The sequence below is a fragment of the Heliangelus exortis genome, chromosome 9, assembly GCF_036169615.1.
Source record: "Heliangelus exortis chromosome 9, bHelExo1.hap1, whole genome shotgun sequence".
NCBI classification, from domain to species: domain Eukaryota; kingdom Metazoa; phylum Chordata; class Aves; order Apodiformes; family Trochilidae; genus Heliangelus; species Heliangelus exortis.
Genome location: NC_092430.1, coordinates 1,735,421 through 1,754,126, shown reverse-complemented (window position 1 = coordinate 1,754,126; position 18,706 = coordinate 1,735,421). Strand labels below are relative to the sequence as shown.

The following is an 18,706-nucleotide window of genomic DNA, read 5'->3' as shown; positions in this document are numbered from 1 at the left end:
CCTTTGGGCAGAGGCTCATGTCCACACCTCTGCTCCTCCACAGCTGTCTGAAATGTCTGTGACCCTGATGAGAGACCCCTCTATGCCAGCTCTTGGGGTCCCCACCCTCACCCCCTCCTCCACCTGCCCGTCACTGGTAGAAGGACACTACAACACCATGGAGGTCAGGTAAGAAAGTGGCTGGGAGGTTCTGGTGGGAGCAGGGCATATGTACCATCGGGACATGGTCCTGGTCAACGGGTGTTCCCCAGCTGTCACTCTTCCTACCCTGGTCTCTCCTCCCTTCCTAGACCTCACCAGGTCTCCTCCAGGGCAGAGAGCCCCGATCTGGAACCTGTGGTAGAAGGAGAACAGAAGAAGTCCCCGGCCCGCCGGCCTGAAGAGGAGAAGGAGCCGCAGCGCTTGCTGGTGCCTGACATCCAGGAGATCCGAGTCAGGTAGGAGCGGCTGGGTCAGCCAGCGAGGGGAGTGCCATGGGTACCATTGCCATCCCCTCATGGTCCGTGTCTCACCCTGTCCTGGGTCCCTTCTGCAGCCCAATCGTCTCCAAAAAGGGCTACTTGCACTTCCTGGAGCCCCACACCAACGGGTGGGTGAAGCGCTTTGTGGTCGTCCGGCGCCCGTACGTCTACATCTACAACTCTGACAAGGATGCTGTCGAGAGGGCCATACTCAACCTCTCCAAGGCCCAGGTGGAGTACAGTGAGGACCAGCAGGCCATGCTTAAGGTAGGGCACCGGGAGCCAGCCCCGCTCAGTGCAGCTCCTCAGGCGAGGGACTCATCCCCAGCTCTCCCCCAGCAGACCCCGAACACGTTTGCGGTGTGCACGGAGCACCGGGGCATCCTGCTGCAGGCGAGCAGTGACAAGGACATGCACGACTGGCTCTACGCCTTCAACCCCCTCCTGGCTGGGTCCATCAGGTACCAGGGGCAGCTGGTGGTGCAGTGAAGGGGGTTTGGGGGCAGCCAAGTGTCCTCCCTGCCCTGCTCCCTGCTGTAGGGTCCCCAGGCAAGTCCTGGGGGAGCACGTCCTCCACAGAGCTGTGCCTGGACAGGCTCTCGGCCAGGGTACTGCACCTGGGGGACCAGACTTGTCTGCACCTCTGACCTGTCTCTTGTTCTCCAAATCAGATCCAAGCTGTCTAGAAGGAGAACAGCCCAGATGAGAATCTAACCTGAAAAATACCCTCCACCTCATCCGTCTGCCAACAGGATCAAGATAGCTGATTCTGTCTCAAGACTCCCATGTTAACATCTGATCTCTCACACCATCTGCTGCCCCTGCTGTGTGCTCCATGGAAAGATCTGTCTCGATTCACACCTTCACAGGGGAAACTCACTTCCATTCATAGCTGCAAAAGCCTGGACCTGCCTGGGCAGAATTTCTTGTGTGCGTGCCATCTTCTGCCCATTCCCCCCATGGGTGAACTTCATGTCACACCATCTGTAACGCTCCAGAAAAATCCCTGTCAGAGAGGAGGGAGCAAGGAGGGGAGTTTCAGCTGGAAGCTGGTCTTGGATCTACAGAGGTGGGTGCACGGTGAAGCTCGGAGGTGGCAGAGCAGTAGGAATTGCCTCTGTGCAAAGGGAAAGTTGTAGTTTATGTATGGGGATTTCCTAGTTTATTGGTGTTTCTGCAAGAGATGGCAGGGTAAGATCAGGTGTCAGTAGTTTAAGATTATATTTATAAAGTATTTATTTCTATTTACATCAAAAAAAAACCCCGTAAGTTGGGTCCTAGCCCCCCAGATACTGTGTCTCCCCCAGGCAGGGGAGACCACTGGCAGTGGGTCAGGGTCCCAGAGATGCCTTCCCTGGGAGGGACATTCCTGGCATATGCCCAGCAGTGGCGGTGCTCTCACCCTCATTCCCTGCCCTTCCCCAACCCTCTGCTTTACCCACCCTTCAGCTTAAACTACTTCTCCCCCGAGCAGTGGCTGGACAGCCCAGCATGTCTTCCCGAAGGAGGCAATTCCTACCTGCCCCATCTACCTCTGGAAGGGTGGAGCCTGCCACATCTCAGCTGGCTGGGGCCACATGGATGGGTCACCTTGCTTCAAAGTTTGGCCCTGCTGGAGGGAAAACAAGGGCTCTGGGGATGGCTCTGCCTGTCACCTCATGCAGCACTCTCCTTCCCAACCAAAAGCACGCAGGCCACCTCCACTATCCCAGCCTGGGAGAACCCAGTGGACTTGTCCGAAGAGATTCCGCCCTCTTAGGGCAGGAAGCTGAGGGTCTCGTCCCTGCAGGGAGTGTGGAGGTTCAGCTGGCTGCTTCCACAGCTGGATAGGAAAGTTCTTCAGGAGCCAGGGTTAGGAGCGACCACCCTAATCCACAGGATCCTTGTCACCCTTTCCCAAAAAGGTTGTCATGTTGCTGCTCCTGGCAGGATGATAGGCTCGAAGCAGGTCAGAAGGGCAGGGGGAGAGGCTGGTGTGAGGGTTATCAGGTGGAGATGGGGCTTCTTTTTACTGCTGTAGCTGGCATTTTCTCACCCTCCTTCCCCTCCCGCAGAAGCAAGCACCTGCCTCCTTCCCACCCTGCCTCCATCAGCACATTAATCCAGGGGGCTTCCCACAGCAGAGATGGCTTTGCTGAAAAGGCCTTTTCCAATCATCCCAGCTCCCCACCTCCCTCAGCAGCGCTTCTCCCTCTCCTCCTCCCATCTCTCACCCATGGGGGGGGGGGACGCTTTCCTTTGGGGTTTCCCAAGAGGCTGGCAGCCTCCAGCACAGCTCTGGGCAGGGAGGTGAGCATCTTCCTCCCCCAGCTCCCCCAGCTTCACTGTCACTCACACCTTTGTGGCCAACCTTCCCTGGCACAGCACGGCTGTGCCCGGGCTCTGCCGCACGTCCCCGCGCTGTGGTGTGTGTGTGGGTGTGTGTGGGTGTGTGTGGGTGTCAGACGTGGTGCTCTTGTCTCATTAATGCTGGTGTTGTGAGGGGCACGGACTGGCAGGGACATGGCAGACAGGCAGGAGCTTGCAGGGACCTCCTCGCTGCACGTCAGGCACAGTACAGCTGGGGTTTCAGGTGGTGGAAAAGGGTTCGGGGATCCTTCCTGAGGCCCTGCTGGTTCTGCCTGACCTTTTCAAAGCTTCCTTGAGTGTCTCACCCCGTTGCTTTGGTCCAAAGCCACAGCAGGGCTGCTCCTCCCAGCCTCACTGCCCAGGCAGACAGCAGCTTGCCTGCCCAGGAGAAGCTCTTTATCAAACCGAGGGGTTTTCTCCCCCTCTGTGACCCACGTTAGCAAACTGGGGGCTGCTTGGTGTCCTTCATGGAGGGAGAGGTGGGTGCCTGGGGGGCACGGAGGGGCAGAGCAGGGACTCGGGCTGCCGAGACACCTTGGCCCCTGTGCCCTCGGCAAGGACCAGTCGGTACCACTCCAAATTTCAGCCGAAGGGACTGGGTGCCCCAGGGAGAGGAGAAAACCTTCCAGGGTGAAGGCAGCTTCTGGTGGAGCCGGGACCCGTGTCTGCCAGGGACCAGACACGGGTTCAGCGACCACAACTGTGCGGTGCAGGCGAGGGGTGGCCTTGGGTCTGGCACCCCCCAGCCAGAGCCGAGTTGTGCCTGAGGCCAGCAAACCTGCAGAGCCCGTGGCCTGGCCGGGGGCTGCCACACCACAGCCCCACGGGTGCCTGCAGCAGCAGCCCCGGGGGTGTCCCCAGCTTGCCAGCTGCCCTCACCGGCTCCGCTCCTGCCAGCGCCACCACCACCAGCCCCAGCTGGACCCCTGCCCACCCCTCCCCTCTACCCCCACGGTCCCGCAGGAGGAGGAACAGAAAGCCGGGGTTAGGCAGGGCTGCGAGCCCCCTCGGGAGGGAAACCCATCACTTTTCCCAGGGGAAGGAGGAGCGGCACGGAGGGTGGGTGAGAGGAGGGAGGATGGGCTGCCCCCCACCCCCCACTGCCAGGGCAGCGTCCCCAGACCCTCCCTGCCCCCTGCCCGGGGGTCGCCGCCTCCGGTCCCGGCCGTCCGCGCACACGTGAGGCTTGTTCGGTTCTGAAATAAATGTGGCATTTAACGCAACCCCCCCGTGTCACTCAGCTCTTCTTCCCGGGGCGGGGGGCACAGCCAGGGGCACCTCCATGAGCACCTCCATGAGCACCTCCATGGGCACCTCCATGGGCACCTCCATGGGCACCACCATGGGCACCTCCACGAGCACCTCCATGAGCATCACCATGGGCACCTCCATGAGCATCACCATGGGCACCTCCATGGGCACCACCATGGGCACCTCTGTGAACATCACCATGGGCACCTCCATGGGCACCACCATGAGCACAGCCATGGGCACCACCATGGGCACCTCTATGGGCACCTCCATGGGCACCTCCATGAGCACCTCCATGGGCACCTCCATGGGCACCTCCATGAGCACCTCCATGGGCACCTCCATGGGCACCTCCATGAATGTCACCATGGGCACCACCATGAGCACAGTCACGGGTGCCTCCATGAGCACCGGTACCACCATGAGCACCGCCATGAGCACCGATACCACCATGGGCGTGAGCACCGCCCGCCATGCCTGAGCCAGTCGCTGGGGAGGGGGCGGAGGGGAAGGGGCGAGCTGCGCCCCTGGCGGTGCCATGGCGGAACACGCTGGGGTGACGGTGCCACCGGGGTGGTACCGGTGCCCATGGGCCCGGTGCCGCCATGGGCACCGCCATGGGCACCGGTACCACCCCGGTGGCACCGTCACCCCCGCGTGTTCCGCCATGGCACCGCCAGAGGGCGCCGCTCGCCCTTCCCCTCCGCCCCCTCCCCAGCGATTGGTCGGCATGGGGGCGGTGCTAGGCAGCTCGCGGCCTCGGGATTGGTCCACACAGCCGAAGACGGCTGCAGGCGACGGCGCTGATTGGCAGAGCGGGGCGGCCCCGCCTCCCGATTGGATACTCCAGAGGGGAGGGGGGGAGGGGAAGCCGCGCCCGCCTCACAGCCACCGCTCCCGCCTCCACTTCCGGCCGCTCCGCGGCTGCTCATTGGCCCGGCGGGGAGATTGACAGCGGGGGGGCGGGGCTGGGCCCGGGCAGGAGGAAGCGGCGGCGGCGCTGCCCCCGCCATGGATCTGTTCGGGGACCTCCCGGAGCCCGGAGCCTCGGCGGCGGGTGAGGGGCTTCCCCCCGCCCTCCTGCCCTGCCCTGCCCCGGGGCACAGCCTCTGACAGCCCGCGGGGCCGGTGCCTGCCCGCGCTGGGCCCCGCCGGGCCTGCTCGGTACAGCCTGGGCACAGCCCCGGGCCGGGCCCTGCTGGGGAGCGGCGGTAACGGCGGAGGGGCTGGCGGGGCGGGAGGGGATGGCAACAGATCTGAGGGGGCTGAGGGTCTGCTTTAGTCCTGAGGAGGTTTTTTTTTTTCGGTTGGTTCGTTGGCTTCGCTCTGCCCTGGCTCAGGTGTGAGGGGTGAGCGGGGTGGCTTAGGCCGTTCCCGAGCCTCGTCCTTCCCTGTGCCAGGGGAGGGTTGGGGAGACCTGCGGGGGGGTTACCTGAAATAATTCGGTGCTTTCTGCGCCCCCTTCCCGTCTGCAGCGTCCTGAGCCGGCTGCTGAGGAACGTTACTGCAAAATAACCCGAAGGGTTGGCAAGATCAGAGCTCCACGGGAGCCAGCTGGAGGGGGAGGGTTCAGTCACCCCCAGGCAGGGCAGGGGTTGGTTTGCTGGGGTAGGAGCTGCCTGGTTGAGAGATGAAGGATGAGGAGGATGAGAGATGAAGGCTCTGCCCGGTTACCCCCTATCCTCACCTTGTGGAGGCCCTTCCAGAAACCCCCTGCTGTGGTGGTCCTGACCCTGCCTTGGTGTCTTACAGGGAAGGAAGTCCAGAAAGGGCCCCTGCTCTTTGATGATCTCCCACCAACCAGCAGTGCTGACTCAGGTAGGGGTGCTCCAGTCCTGCTCTTAGTTTGGCTTCCCATGTTCTCTGTATCAGCATCTCCTGAGATTAAACTTTCCTAAGGCGTTTTCTTGTTTATTTTTTATTTTTACTGCTGCATGACCAGAACGCTGTAGGTGTTCCCTGTTCCCTAACGTGTTAAGGGAACATAATATTTATATATTATGTTTTATATAATATGTAAATATTAAATATTTAAATATTCCCTGGAACAAAGGTCAGGCCAGAGCTTGCCTCTGCTATACAGTAACAGAAGCTGAAATTTGGCTCGCTTTGGTGAAGTGACATTTTATAATTTCTGCCCCTGGAGAAGAGCATTCCCTCAGAAGGACCAAGGTGTTTACCTGCTTGTCTTTTCTTGTGCTCCAGAAAAAGGAGGCTCTTTGCTCTTTGATGATCTTCCCCCAGCCAGCAGTGGTGACACAGGTAAGGAGCTGTGTCAGCTCACCCAGACTCTGCTGACCTGCCCTGCCCTTCCCTTCCCAGGAAAGCTGGATCTGTGGGACACTGGCTGTGGTGATCTGCTTGTGCCCCAGTCAGTGACATTTTGATCTGGCTCTTTTAAAAAGTAAACTCCTGTCTGTTTCCAGCAGTACAGCCCTCAGATGTCTTTCAGGGAGCCCCTGTGTGTGCCTGAAGCTCCCTGCTGTGGGAGTGAAGGTGCCCATGTGCTTGCTCAGAGGGAAGGCAGCACTGCCACTGCCCTGCCTTCTGTTGCTTTCCTGCTGGGGGCATGGACAGATGTGCCCACATCTGTATTCAGTGTCTCCAAAACCAGGCTGTGGGGCTGGCAAGGCTTTCTGCATGCAGCCAAGTGTTTGCTAGCACCTGAGGGAAGGTGAGATCATTCACTACACCACATGAGAATAAATTTCCAGAAGGAAAAGGTCAGGGCTCTAAGGTCATGGGAATAATTTTGCTTGCTAGTTTTAATTTTTTTTTTTAACCTGTCTGATGAAGCTCCCAGTAAGTTTGCAGAGTCAGAGTAAGAAAATACACATTTTGGATTCTTGCAGGCACGTTTTGTAGGCACAAATAATAATAATAATGAAAAAAAAATAATCAGAAGTGTTCCAGCTGGAAATGGCAATACCTGTGCAGTAAGCCACAAAAAAGCTGTTAGCTAAGAAACAAACTGTGGGTTGGTGGGGAGAGCAGAAAGACTTGCTGGTGAATTTTCACAAGTAAGACAGCTGAAAAATTCAGCTGCCTGCCTTTTTTTCTTTTTTTTTTTTTTTCTTTTCTTTTTTTTTCTTTCAGCCTGCAGTGCTACTGAGCAGCTCTCAGCTGGGAGCCATGGGAGAGGGGAGAAGAGGAAGTCCCTGGAGAAGGAAGAGAAGAATGGCAGGGAAGAACTTGTGGAAAAGAAAGTTTGTAAAGGTTTTCAGACAGTTTGAAAACAAATGTACTCGATTTGTACTTTTGATTTTGGGCTGAGTAAGTGCAGAGCAGAGCTGAGCTGAGCTTTAGTTCCTAAGTCTGCTTGTGTTTTCAGCCTCTGGAAGGGAACAAGCTGCTCTGGCAGTCTCTGAAAGCCCCTCTGCCACTCTCTGCCTCCCTTGCCCAGGAGCAGGGGCTGCTGAAGGGGCAGAGGCTGAGCAGCAACCACCTCAGCATTTGCAGGACAAGTTCAGTTTCTGTGCTGCTGTCAGGAGGTTGTGAAACCTGTGGAAGGAAGGCTAAAGCCACACCAGTTTCCCCTTCCACATCCACAAATCTCTCCTCTGGGTGGCTGCTGACAAAGGCAGAGCCAGCAGGGTTCTGCAGTGCAGGGTTGGTGTGGTGCAGCTTTGGGAATAATGTTTGGGATTTGTTCTTCAAACAGCAGACCCTGAGTTCCTCTCCTTAGCACCCTCTTCAAACTCTGTTTAATCAGCACCTGCTTCCCCTGCCCACCTCAGCCCCTTTTTTCTTGTCATGTCCCTGTCTGGGCTCAGCTGCCTGCCACAGGGAGGCAAACAGCTTCCTTAGCTGCTGACTTAGGGGGTGCTTGAAAAGCCCTGGAGGTGCCAGGTCCCTTGTTGGAGGGGGAGAGAGAGCCATGCAGTGCCACAGGAGTGGCTCTGGAAGCTGAAAGCTGGTGGCTGATACTCTGGATTTTAGCCTGAAGTGAGGAGAGGCAGGAGTGTGATTTGTGTGCATCTGCTTCCTTCCCCTTTAGGGTCAGTGGGAATTCTTGGATTGAAGGGTTACGTGGCAGAGAGGAAAGGTGAAAGAGAAGACATGCAGGATGCACATGTCATCTTAAATGATATCACTGAGGAATGCCAGCCTCTGCCCTCCCAAATGTAAGTGGGACACAGCTACCAGATGAAAGCTGTGGATGGCAGCCATCCCAGGAGGTAAAGGGACTCCAGCTTGCTTCAGCTGAGCCCTTGGTAGGATCTTTTTTGCTTTGAGTAGCTGATGCCTGCATCCTGGTGTGTGCTTTGGGCTTGTTACTGGGATTCAGCCTGGGTTGAATCATGAGCTGGGTTCCTGGACAAGTGACAGGACTGTTTTATAACACAAATAACTTCCCTTTGAGGGATGCTTCATGGATTTGGTCACTGAACTCACAAGGATTGCCAGGAAGCTGAAGAGGAGGCAGCAGTGTGCCCAGGTGGCCAAGAAGGCCAATGGCATCCTGGGCTGGCTCAGGAACAGCGTGGCCAGCAGGTCCAGGGAAGGGATTCTGCCCCTGTGCTCAGCCCTGGGGAGGCCACAGCTTGAGTCCTGTGTCCAGTTCTGGGCCCCTCAGCTCAGGAAGGAGGTTGAGGTGCTGGAGCAGGTCCAGAGAAGAGCAAGGAGGCTGGGAAGGGATCCAGCACAAGTCCTGTGAGGAAGGGCTGAGGGAGCTGGGGGTGTTGAGGCTGGAGAAGAGGAGGCTCAGGGGAGACCTCATCACTCTCTCCAACTCCCTGAAAGGAGGTTGGAGCCAGGGGGGGGTTGGGCTCTTTTCCCAGGCAACTCTCAGCAAGACAAGAGGGCACAAGAGGTCTCAAGTTGTGCCAGGGGAGGTTTAGGTTGGACATTAGAAAGAATTTCTTTCTGGAGAGGGTGCTCAGCCATTGGAATGGGCTGCCCAGGGAAGGGGTGGATTCTCCATCCCTGGAGATATTTCAAAAGAGCCTGGATGTGGCACTCAGTGCCATGGGCTGGGAACCACGGGGGGAGTGGAGCAAGGGTTGGACTTGGTGAGCTCTGAGGTCCCTTCCAACCCAGCCAGTTCTATGGTTCTGTGATTCTGAGGGCCTGGTAACCCTGCATATTGAGGCTCTGTTACCCAAATAAGAGACCTTCAGTTTAATTACAAGTAATCAGGTCTTGGGTGTTGTACAGTGTGTAAAACCCAAACTGTGGCAGTGGAGAACACTTGAAAAAAAGAGAAAGCAGAGATCTGTCAGAATTCTCATTTGAAATGTTTCAATCTTTTAGCAAATTAACACCTGTAATTATATGCTGGGGGAGTGTGTGTATTTAACAGAGTTCTCTTAAGCATCATCCTGACACTGTATTTAGTTTCTCAACTGATATTGTCCTGAGAGCTTTGTTTGCTTAGGGATCTGAGTTTCTTGATGGTTTCAACAAGTTTAGGCATGGAAGGAACTGTAGGAGTGGTTATACTGATGTCTGTGCAGTGCTGGGGAGCTGCAGTGCCCTCAAGGTGAAATCTTGAGCTGTTTTTATGCCAAGTTGTGGCTTCTTTTCCTTTCATTTCTCGAGGGCTGGAAAGTTACAAGAAAGTTCCTGGCTCAGAGCTGTAAATACTTGAATGTGTGAGCTTAGAGACTTCATGGAATCCCAGACTGGTTTGGGTGGGAAGGGACCTTCAAGCTCATCCAGTTCCCACCCCCCTGCCATGGGCAGGGACCCCTCCCCCAGCCCAGGGTGCTCCAAGCCCCATCCAACCTCCAACATTTCCAGGGATGGGGCAGCCACAGCTTCTGGGGGCAACCAGGGCCAGTGTTTTACCACCCTCACAGGAAGGTAAATTTCTTCCTATTACCTGATCTAAATCTCCCCTTTTTCAGTTGGAAACCATTACTTTTAGCCCTGTCACTGCATGCTCAGCTAAAAAGTTCCTCTCCAGCTTTCTTGTAGTCCCTGCAGGCATGGGAAGGCTGCTGCCTTTGTTTGGTTCTTGGGGTATTTACTCATTCTAGCTGACAGGGGGTGATTAACAGCATTCCTTAACTCCTCTGTGCCACTCTGTGTTCCCTCACAGCACACGTGTCTCATACTTTGCTGTTTTTGATGGCCATGGTGGAGTCCGAGCCTCAAAATTTGCAGCACAGAATCTTCACCAAAACCTGATTAAGAAATTTCCTAAAGGTGAGTGGGGTGGTAGAAGGGCTGTGGGACAACCATCACCTTTTCTATCTTGGCATTATGGCAGTGGGTTGGGGAAATTGCTTTCTTTGGGGTGTAGTTCTACAGTTCCTGTTGCTTATTCCCAGTGGGTTTGGGAGACTGCACAGTCTCCCAGGGAAAAGGGCTGGAAACCTTCTCAGCACAAGAGTGTGAGATGTGCTGTTAACCAGTTTTGGCAGTTCCTTCTTGGAGAGTGAAAACAGGGGAGAGAGTGGTGTGTCCTCAGTGTTCCATAGGTGCTGCCACAGAGATTTTTGGTATCTTGAGCCCAGGATTTGCTCTGGTGGCTCTGCCCAGGGTCTGAGAGCTGCACAGCCTGGCTGAAGGGTGGCTGGGAGGGGAGAGACTGATGGATTTCAGCTGGAGCTGAGCTGCTGTTTTCTCTGACAGGTGAGGTAGTCAGCGTGGAGAAAACTGTGAAGAGATGCCTGTTGGACACCTTCAAACACACAGATGAAGAGTTTCTGAAGCAGGCATCCAGCCAGTAAGTGTAAATGATGCTTCCTGTGCCTTTGTGTTCCTCAGCTTGCTTCTCACAGGGTTGTTGTCTGAGTGTTGTCTGTGCTTTGGGTAAACCCCATGCTGTTTAGCTATGCCAGGCTGGACCTGCCAGCTGAGTGCCTGTTAGAGCTAGATCATGGCATGTTCTGGTCTCACTCTGTGGTCTGTAGGACTCCTTGGACTAAAATGCATATTTGTGGCAAAGGAAGAAACTAAAACATGACCAAGAATGCACCTCCAGCCACACCAGGGCATCTCCTTTGCCTTCGTTTTGAAGACTGATCATGTTACTGAGGTGATGTATCCCGTGCTGCCCCAGACAGGAGCTGGCTCAGTCTCTTAAGCCTAATCAGATCCACAGGTTTGCCAGGAAAAAAGCTTCCTTGGGTCTGTCACAACATTGTCATTCCCAAACTGGTCCCATGTGGTCAGAAACATGACTTGTGACAAAGGTGCTGCAGAAGGTGGTTAATGACAGCTGTCTCGGTGACAAAATGCATGATCTTCATTCATCTCCACCTCCAAAGTTGGGGAAAAACTGGATGAAACTGAATTCTAGGTCTAGAAATGAGTCTCAGAGCTTGTTTCAGTGGTGAATGGTGTGGTAGCAGGCTTCACTGTGGGGAGGAGGAGGAGGAGTGGGCAGCTGTAACCTGAGAAAAGCTTCTCGTTTTACCCAGAGCTCTGGTGATAGAAGCTTAGCTACACCAGGGGAAATATCAGGAGAGTGACTGAATGAATGATGCTGCTGCTGAGGGGGAGTGGTGAGGACCTGGGTGGGCAGGCAGAGTTACTGTGAAAAAAGGAAGGGAAATGCAAGTGAAAAGAAAGGGAATTTGGCTGTGCCTTCCCTTTGCTGCAAAGCAGGAACCTCCCAAGGAGGCTTTTAGGGTGCTTGTTTGCCATAGCTTCTGAGCAGTGATTGAGCCACTTCCAGATGAGCCAGGTGAGGAAGGGTTGTGGGGCTGTGGGGAGTGTGGCAGAGGGTGTTTGGGTCAGCTGGGCATTTTTTTGCTCCCTGCAGCTCCTCTGTCCTTGTCCAGCTTTGTATTTGCCACCACATTTCCCTGGCTGCTTGCAGGCAGCTGCTGGGGGCTTGTGCTGACTGACTGCTGCGTATTGGCACGGGATGCTTCCAGGAGGCCCCTCTGTGAGTAACTTCTTAAATACTGCTTTTCCCCCATGGTAAACTCATTCTTGTTCCTTTCAGGAAGCCAGCATGGAAGGATGGCTCCACAGCTACCTGTGTGCTGGCTGTTGACAATATCCTCTACATAGCCAACCTTGGGGACAGCCGGGTAAGCAGAGAGCAGCAGCCCACTGCTGGTGCTCCAGTTCATCTGAGAGACTGACTGCCCCTGAAGGGCAAGGTGTTTCTTTGGGATGTCCCAGTTACCACGAGCTCTGGAACTGTTCTTGCAGAGCTTCTTGGTCTGGGTGTGTGCAGTGTATTTCTGTGTTGTCTCCCATGGTGTCTGGGAGCTCTCTCTTGATGATGCTAAATACCACACAGTGTCTGGAATAGAATGTTTCAGTTGGAAGGGACCTGCAGTGATCATGTTGTCCAGCTGCTGACCAGGGGGCTGGCTAACTCCTAAAGCATATTCAGGGCATTGTCCAAATGTCTCAAACACTGCCAGGCTCTGGGCATTGACCACCTCTCCAGGAAGCCTCTTGCACTGTTTGACCTCTCTCTCAAAGAAATGCTTCCTAATGTCCAGGCTGAACCTTCCTATGGCCTTGAACCATAACCACATACCCTGTCCCTGGATCCCAGGGAGATGAGCTCAGCATCTCCCTGGCCTCAGGAAGCTGTCAAAGCAATGAGGTCACCCCTTAGCCTCCTTTTCTCCTGACTAGACAAACCCAGAGCCCTCAGCAGCTCCTCACAGGACACTCCTCCCAACCCTCCTCTGGACTTGCCTTCACATCCCTCTGAACCTGTGGGGCCAGGACTGCACACACTGCTTCAGATGAGGCCACCACACCAGTGCTGAAGCCAGAGGGACAACGCCCTCTCATGGCTGGCTCGTGTTGCCCCCCAGGATGGGGTTTACCCTCGTGGTGTCAGGCACCCTGCAGGCTCCTGCTGAGCCCCTGGCACCTCCAGACCCCCTTCCCCACGGCTGTTCTCCAGCCACTCCTCTCCCAGTTTATAGCTGTGCCTGGTGTTACTCCACCCCCAGGGTAGAATCTGCTACTTGGGCTTGTTAAATTTCATGCCATGGATGATTGCCTGGTGCTCCAACCTATCTAGATACCTCTGCAAGGATTCTTGTCCTTCAAGAGAATCAGCAGCACCTCCCAGCTTAGTATCATAGAATCCTAGAATCCTAGGGGTTGGAAGGGACCTCAAAGATCATCTAGTCCAACCCCCCCTGCCAGAGCAGGGCCCCCTAGAGTACATCCCCTAGGAACGTGTCCAGGTGGGTTTTGAATGTCTCCAGTGAAGGAGACTCCACAACCCCCCTGGGCAGCCTGTTCCAGGGCTCCGTCACCCTTACAGTAAAAAAATTTTTTCTGATATTCAACTTGAACCTCCTATGCTCCAATTTACACCCATTACCCCTTGTCCTATCACTGGTCACCACTGAGAAAAGCCTAACTCCATCTCCCTGACACTCACCCATCTCCCTGACACTCACAAGCAGGCTTGCTGAGTCAGCTCCTGCATCCAGGTCACTGCTAAAAATACTGACCAGGACTGAGCCCCGGGGAGCCCACCTGGTGAGCAGTCAGCAGCCAGATGCAGCCCCATTCTCTGTGACCTGCAGCACTTTCTCAGGAAGCTGTTCTTGCTGCAGCCTGGCTGCTGGTTTTGGTGTTTGCTCACGAGGGGTTTTTGGTCAGCACAGGCGATTCTGTGTCGCTACAACGAGGAGAGCCAGAAGCACACAGCCCTGAGCCTCAGCAAGGAGCACAACCCCACCCAGTACGAGGAGCGGATGAGGATACAGAAAGCTGGGGGAAACGTCAGGTGAGTTCCTCGAGTGTCTCAGGGGACAAATTCAAAGCCTGGGGCTCAGCACTGACTTTCTGGGGCTTCCTGAGCCCAACGCTCACGCTAAGGAGGGCCTGGAGGGAATCCCTTCCTGCCAGTGGGAGGCACAGTGCTGTCCCAAGCACTGAGCTGTCCCAGGGGTTCCGTGGCTTGAGCTGAGTGATGGGAGATGTTTTCCCAGGGGCTGGCAGTGGCAGCAGTGCTGTGCTGCAAAGGCAGGAACCCACAGGAAAGCTTGGCACTGCACTGCAAGCATGGCTGTGCTTAAGCTTGACCTGCAGAGCTGGACTTGATTGTTGAAGAAGTTACCCTTTGCTGCATACTGTGGCACTGAAGAGAACTCACTCTCTTGCTTGCAGCATCACCTCTTTCTCCTTGTCCTGTGAGAGGAGAGGGGTGTTGTGAAAGGGCACAAGAATCCCTTGACATCAGTCAGTGTTGCTTCCCTGGGACTCCAGCTGATGCACTGAGGTGGCCTGCAGTAGGAGGGAGATTTTTGGAGCCACTACAGGGTTATCTTAATGTTCCTCTGCACGTAGACATACGTGGCTCTTTGGGCAGCTGTGTCTGATTTCCCTGGCTGGATCCTCTCTCTTCTTGGAAAGCTGTTTCTGGATTTAATGGCATCCTCACAAGAGAGGACTCTGGTGCAGGTGAAGTATTTTGGTGCCTGCAGAATGCCCCCTGGAGTGGGGAGGGGTGAGCTCAGTTCTGTCATGCTGCAGTGTCTGGAGGGCCTTGTTCCCCTTATCTCTGGAGAGCACATGCTGCTGCTTGTGCTTAGCACTGATCTATCTTTGCACACAGGAAAGAGATGGGTCAGTATCTGTTAGCTCTTTTCAGAACTCGGGGAACAGCTCCCTGGCTTCCTGAGAGCCTGTTCCACTCTCTGGAGTTCAGAATTTTGGACCCAAGAGATAAGTTGCAGAGTATGTGAGCATCACATCTCTCCTCTGTGATGTGCCTCACTTCTTGATTTTATCTCAATCCAGGCTGGTTGGGCTACAAGATGAGTGACCTTATGTCTTTCCAGAGTGTACAGGAGAGCCTTTTTGGGGAGAATATTACTTGTTGGAAAGGTGCATTGTGGGAAGCTGCTTCTGTTGGGGCAGCACTCAAGAAAAGCAAACAAAACCAAACAAAACTGCTGCCTAAGAAGGGTTCTTACTTAGGCCTCACAGAACTGGTTGCTGCGATTGGTGGTCAGTAAATCCCAGGTTATCTGGAGAAAAGTGTGGTTCTGACTTCTTGGGACTGCCCCCAACTGAGCCTTTCTGTTGGGATTGGTGTCCTCCGTGGCAGGAGGGGCAGCTGGCTCGGGTCTTGCTTCCTGCCACCCTGTGCTTCTAGAGAAATGCACTTTGCTAGATACCTTGCCAAAAAATAATCTGTGAATACAAATCTACGCCTTTGGGAGTTCAGCTCAGCAAGTAACTCTTAATTCCCTGGCTTGCTAGGGTGAGCAAGACTTGAGTTAGGGCAGGGAGATGGAAAAAAGCCTTGAAATCTCCCGACTTCATTTCTTCCTCCCCTCTCCCCTGCTTTTCCAAAGCTTCACACAAAGACACAGAAAGGAAAGGAAAGAAGGGAAGATTTTAACTCGCGGGCGAGGATTTGTGTGGGGCAGCTGAACACGCACTGCAGAGTGTCCCCATCAGACAGTGCAGTGGGATGTGCTTGTACAGGGAGGACTCTTTTTATTTTTTATTTCTTTTTTTTTTTTTCCTTCTCTCTCCTTGTGCAGGGATGGGAGAGTCCTGGGGGTGCTGGAGGTTTCCCGCTCCATCGGGGACGGGCAGTACAAGCGCTGCGGGGTGATCTCCGTGCCAGACATCAAGCGCTGCCAGCTGACACACAACGACAGGTACAGCCTGCTCTGAGGAGCAACACCCCTCCTGCTCTGCTCTCAGGGACAAGACACCTCAGACTGGTCACCCAGACTCAGAGGAGGCTCTTACTGCTGATGTCTGCTCTCTCCTGTTACTTGTTGGTATTTGTTTGTGCTCTAAAATAAGCTCACACACCGGTTTTTTCGAGCAGTTGGTTAGGGCTTGAATTCTTGGGGTCTTACCCTGTCCAAGAGTTGTTTCCAGCAGCCGTGGTGCCCACATTGCATCCAGCTCTGATATTTTAAGATTTGAGATACTTTTCTAACATATGATTGGCAGTGACAAATTGCTGTGAGCTTTCATGTCGGGCTCTCTGGGGTGAGAATGTAACCCAGTACCTCCTGCTTTTTCCAGGAGGAGAATTCTGTATCAAGTGATCCACTAAAATATTTCTAAAGATATTCTGAGCATCGGGCTCCAAAATGATGCCTTCAGAGCCATGTGCTTCTCTGGCAGGGTGGCCATCTCTGCAGCATGGTTGTAGTTTTCCTTGTCCTGTCTGGTTTGGGCTCCTGGTTAGTGCAATCCCTGTGCAGGCAGGGAGGGTTGTCTTCTCCATCCTCTGGGGTGGGGCTAAGAACCAGATCTCCTTGCCTTGGGCTTTCTGTCTCCTCAACCTTCTGCAGCAATACCTTGTAGCAGAGTTTTCCAGTCACAGGTAGGCCTTGTATTTCTGCATTAAGCTGCTCACTTTTCTCTTGAATATTTATACTTAAGTTATCACATACCTCAGGAGAATGGAAATGTAAAGAATTTAAAGGGGATGCAGATGAGGTTGGCTGTGTTTTCTCTTATTTCCTTGAATTAGCCACTTCACAGGGAAAATATGTGAATGAAAAGGACTCAAAGGAAATAAGTTTCTAGAGAAATAATGGAACTTTCCAGCAGAGCATGGTGTGTGTTCTTGCCTAAGAGTGTAGCATCACTAGGGCTGCCAGGATGCACTGATCTTTGTCTTCTATTGTTTGCCTGACTCCCTGGCCTGTACTTTGAATTGCCTCACCTCTCTGAATGGTAGGTTCTGGAGGGATTTTCAGATGAGCTTTATGGCATCTTCCCTTTGGGTTGGAGGAAATTTTGCTCTAGCTGGGGAGCCGAAGATTCCGCTTGGGAACTTGTCTCTTCTTGATTTCCAGGTTCATTCTGATAGCATGTGATGGCCTCTTTAAAGTCTTTACACCAGAAGAAGCTGTGAACTTCATTGTGTCCTGCCTGGAGGTGAGGAGAAAGCAACGTGGGGGCTGGGTTTGTCAGTGCCAGGAGCACAAAACGTTAGGACTCCTACTTGCAGAATGGTGTTTCCCTTACACCTGAGGCTGTCCTCATGTGGTTTTTTTTTTGTCCCCCTTGCTGGGAAATTACCACGTGCTTGCACTTAGGCTGTTTGCTGGGAGTTATTAGCCTTGGCTTTCCTTGTCTCTACAGGATAAGAACATCCAGATGAGGGAAGGGAAGCTGGAATGGGATGCTAGGTACGAAGCTGCCTGTAACAGACTGGCCAACAAGGCAGTGCAGAGAGGGTCAGCAGACAACGTCACGGTGGTGGTGGTCAGGATAGAGCACTGAGGTCCCCAGGATCCCCAGCTTGTGGTGGGTGCAAGGGAAGGGAGAAGCTGGTGGGCAAGCTTGTGTGGCTGAGGGAGGGAGGATCCTGCTGGGTGCTCTTCCGTGTAAATAAAGTTGTTTGGGTTTTTTCTAATGCTTGGCCAGTGGTGTTCTTCAGTGGCTGCCAGAGTGGGTCAGCCTACTGACACATCTCTTGTCCTGTCAGCCCTTACTGAATCTCTTGGTAAACCAAATCAATGTGTTTGGCAGAGGCTGTGGATGTGAGCCCTGCCATCTGCTCTAAACACCACTGTGCTGCTCTTTGGGCTTTATGAGGAGGCTCTGAGGAGAGTCCTGAGCTCTTCAGACTGACTCAGGTGGGAGCTGTCCTCTTAATGCTAGGAAGGAAATGCAGTCCTGAAGGTGGGTGGTGAGGTTGCAAGCAGCAGTGATACAAACCAGGCCTGCAGAGCAGCAGTGTACCCTCCCTCTGCTTACAGAGAACACTGGGGTTTTAGCCCAACTGAATCACATCAACTTGCCATGGCTGGAAAAGACCTCTAACATCACTGAGTCCAACTGTCAGTCCCCATTATACATCCCCCCACCCAAAAAAAAAAAATAAAAAAAATGTGTCACTATTACTAGAACATGTTCTGAAGGGCCTCACCTGCACAGCTTTTAAACACCTCCAGGGATGGTGACTTCAGCACCTCTCTCAGTAAGGAAATTCTTCCTAATACCTTTTCTAAACTTCCCCTGCTGCAACTTTCAGGCAAAAGCAGCTGGAGTTTGCTCTCCCAATGTTTCCTGTAAAAGTGTTTTTATCAAATTGACCTGCCAGGTAGCAGAGCTATGAAGGGCTGTGTGCTGGGCTGTGTGCTATCTGAGGAGCAGGCATCTTGGGTTTTAGGTACTTGTTGCTGTTAAGTGTTGTGTGTCTCCTGCCATCCCCATTCCTCTACCAGCTGTTGCTGCAGGGAGTCAGTGTGGTGTTTTCCAGGGAATACTTGGCTTCAGACCAAATGAGAGTGAAAGCTAAACAGCCTGGGCTACCAAAGCACTTCAAGTTCCTGATTACACAACTCTCCTGCCCTGTGGGTGAGATGGTACAGTGAGGAAGATGAGCTGGTCAGTCTGTGCCAGGCTTCTTGTGCAATCTCCTTGTCCTGCATGTGCAGTCACAGAGGAGCTGGACAGGCTGGTATGGTGGTGCCTGCACCAGTCCTGCACAGGGCTATGAAGCTTTCTGGGCTCTCTCCAGCTCCTTGTGTTCTCTGGAGCTTTGGGAGGTGGTCCATAATCTTGGGCTATCTATTTTCTTGAAGCTATCTTGTTGTTTGGGATGGGTGCTTTGACCACCTTTGATCTGTTTCTGTTGCAGCAGAAATCAGTTTGATGGGTGCTTTGACCACCTTTGATCTGTTTCTGCTACAGCAGAGATGAGTTTGAGTTCCTGGGCTTGCTCTAATGGTTAGGCTACCTTCTAAGGAAGGAATAAATACTCTCCATGTATTTTG

At 53.9% G+C, this 18,706-nt stretch overlaps 2 protein-coding genes across 26 annotated transcripts in view; both read left to right on the top strand.

Annotated features, from left to right (window-relative positions):
- Window positions 1-4,033, top strand: part of KIF1A (kinesin family member 1A) — a 42,387-nt gene extending 38,354 nt beyond the window's left edge. For 22 of the 23 annotated variants that reach the window (XM_071751636.1, XM_071751635.1, XM_071751634.1 and 19 more), the window contains 5 exons: window positions 44-168; window positions 291-437; window positions 536-728; window positions 804-922; window positions 1,133-4,033. In XM_071751636.1, the coding sequence (XP_071607737.1) occupies window positions 44-168; window positions 291-437; window positions 536-728; window positions 804-922; window positions 1,133-1,175 (627 nt within the window). In that variant the 3' untranslated portion in view covers window positions 1,176-4,033. The remainder of the gene's footprint in view (window positions 1-43; window positions 169-290; window positions 438-535; window positions 729-803; window positions 923-1,132) is intronic. The other variant, XM_071751637.1, reaches the window with a different exon arrangement.
- Window positions 4,034-5,010: 977 nt separating this feature from the next.
- On the top strand, window positions 5,011-18,306 carry ILKAP (ILK associated serine/threonine phosphatase). Of its 3 annotated transcripts, XM_071751651.1 has the most exons (13): window positions 5,011-5,118; window positions 5,814-5,879; window positions 6,267-6,323; window positions 7,158-7,277; window positions 8,059-8,185; window positions 10,105-10,211; window positions 10,641-10,734; window positions 11,962-12,049; window positions 13,607-13,728; window positions 15,497-15,616; window positions 16,778-16,859; window positions 17,067-17,231; window positions 18,190-18,306. In XM_071751651.1, exons 1-12 carry the CDS (start codon window positions 5,073-5,075, stop codon window positions 17,205-17,207), a joined length of 1,170 nt encoding a protein of 389 aa, XP_071607752.1. In that variant the 5' UTR covers window positions 5,011-5,072; the 3' UTR covers window positions 17,208-17,231; window positions 18,190-18,306. The 3 variants fall into 3 exon arrangements, with proteins under 3 accessions (XP_071607752.1, XP_071607751.1, XP_071607753.1); XM_071751650.1 differs by lacking the exon at window positions 18,190-18,306 and having other exon boundaries at window positions 17,067-17,341; XM_071751652.1 differs by lacking the exons at window positions 6,267-6,323; window positions 7,158-7,277; window positions 18,190-18,306 and having other exon boundaries at window positions 17,067-17,341.
- The last annotated feature ends 400 nt before the right edge of the window (window positions 18,307-18,706 follow it).

What these genes read in the sequence shown, in the direction of transcription:
- ILKAP (XM_071751651.1), top strand. Translation starts at nt 5,073, where the DNA reads ATGGATCTGTTCGGGGACCTCCCGGAGCCCGGAGCCTCGGCGGCGG. An exon ending in GGAAAAGAAAGTTTGTAAAG is followed by an intron (nt 7,278 to 8,058) that starts GTTTTCAGACAG and finishes CTTCCCCTTTAG; the next exon opens with GGTCAGTGGGAATTCTTGGA. An exon ending in CAGCTGACACACAACGACAG is followed by an intron (nt 15,617 to 16,777) that starts GTACAGCCTGCT and finishes CTTGATTTCCAG; the next exon opens with GTTCATTCTGATAGCATGTG.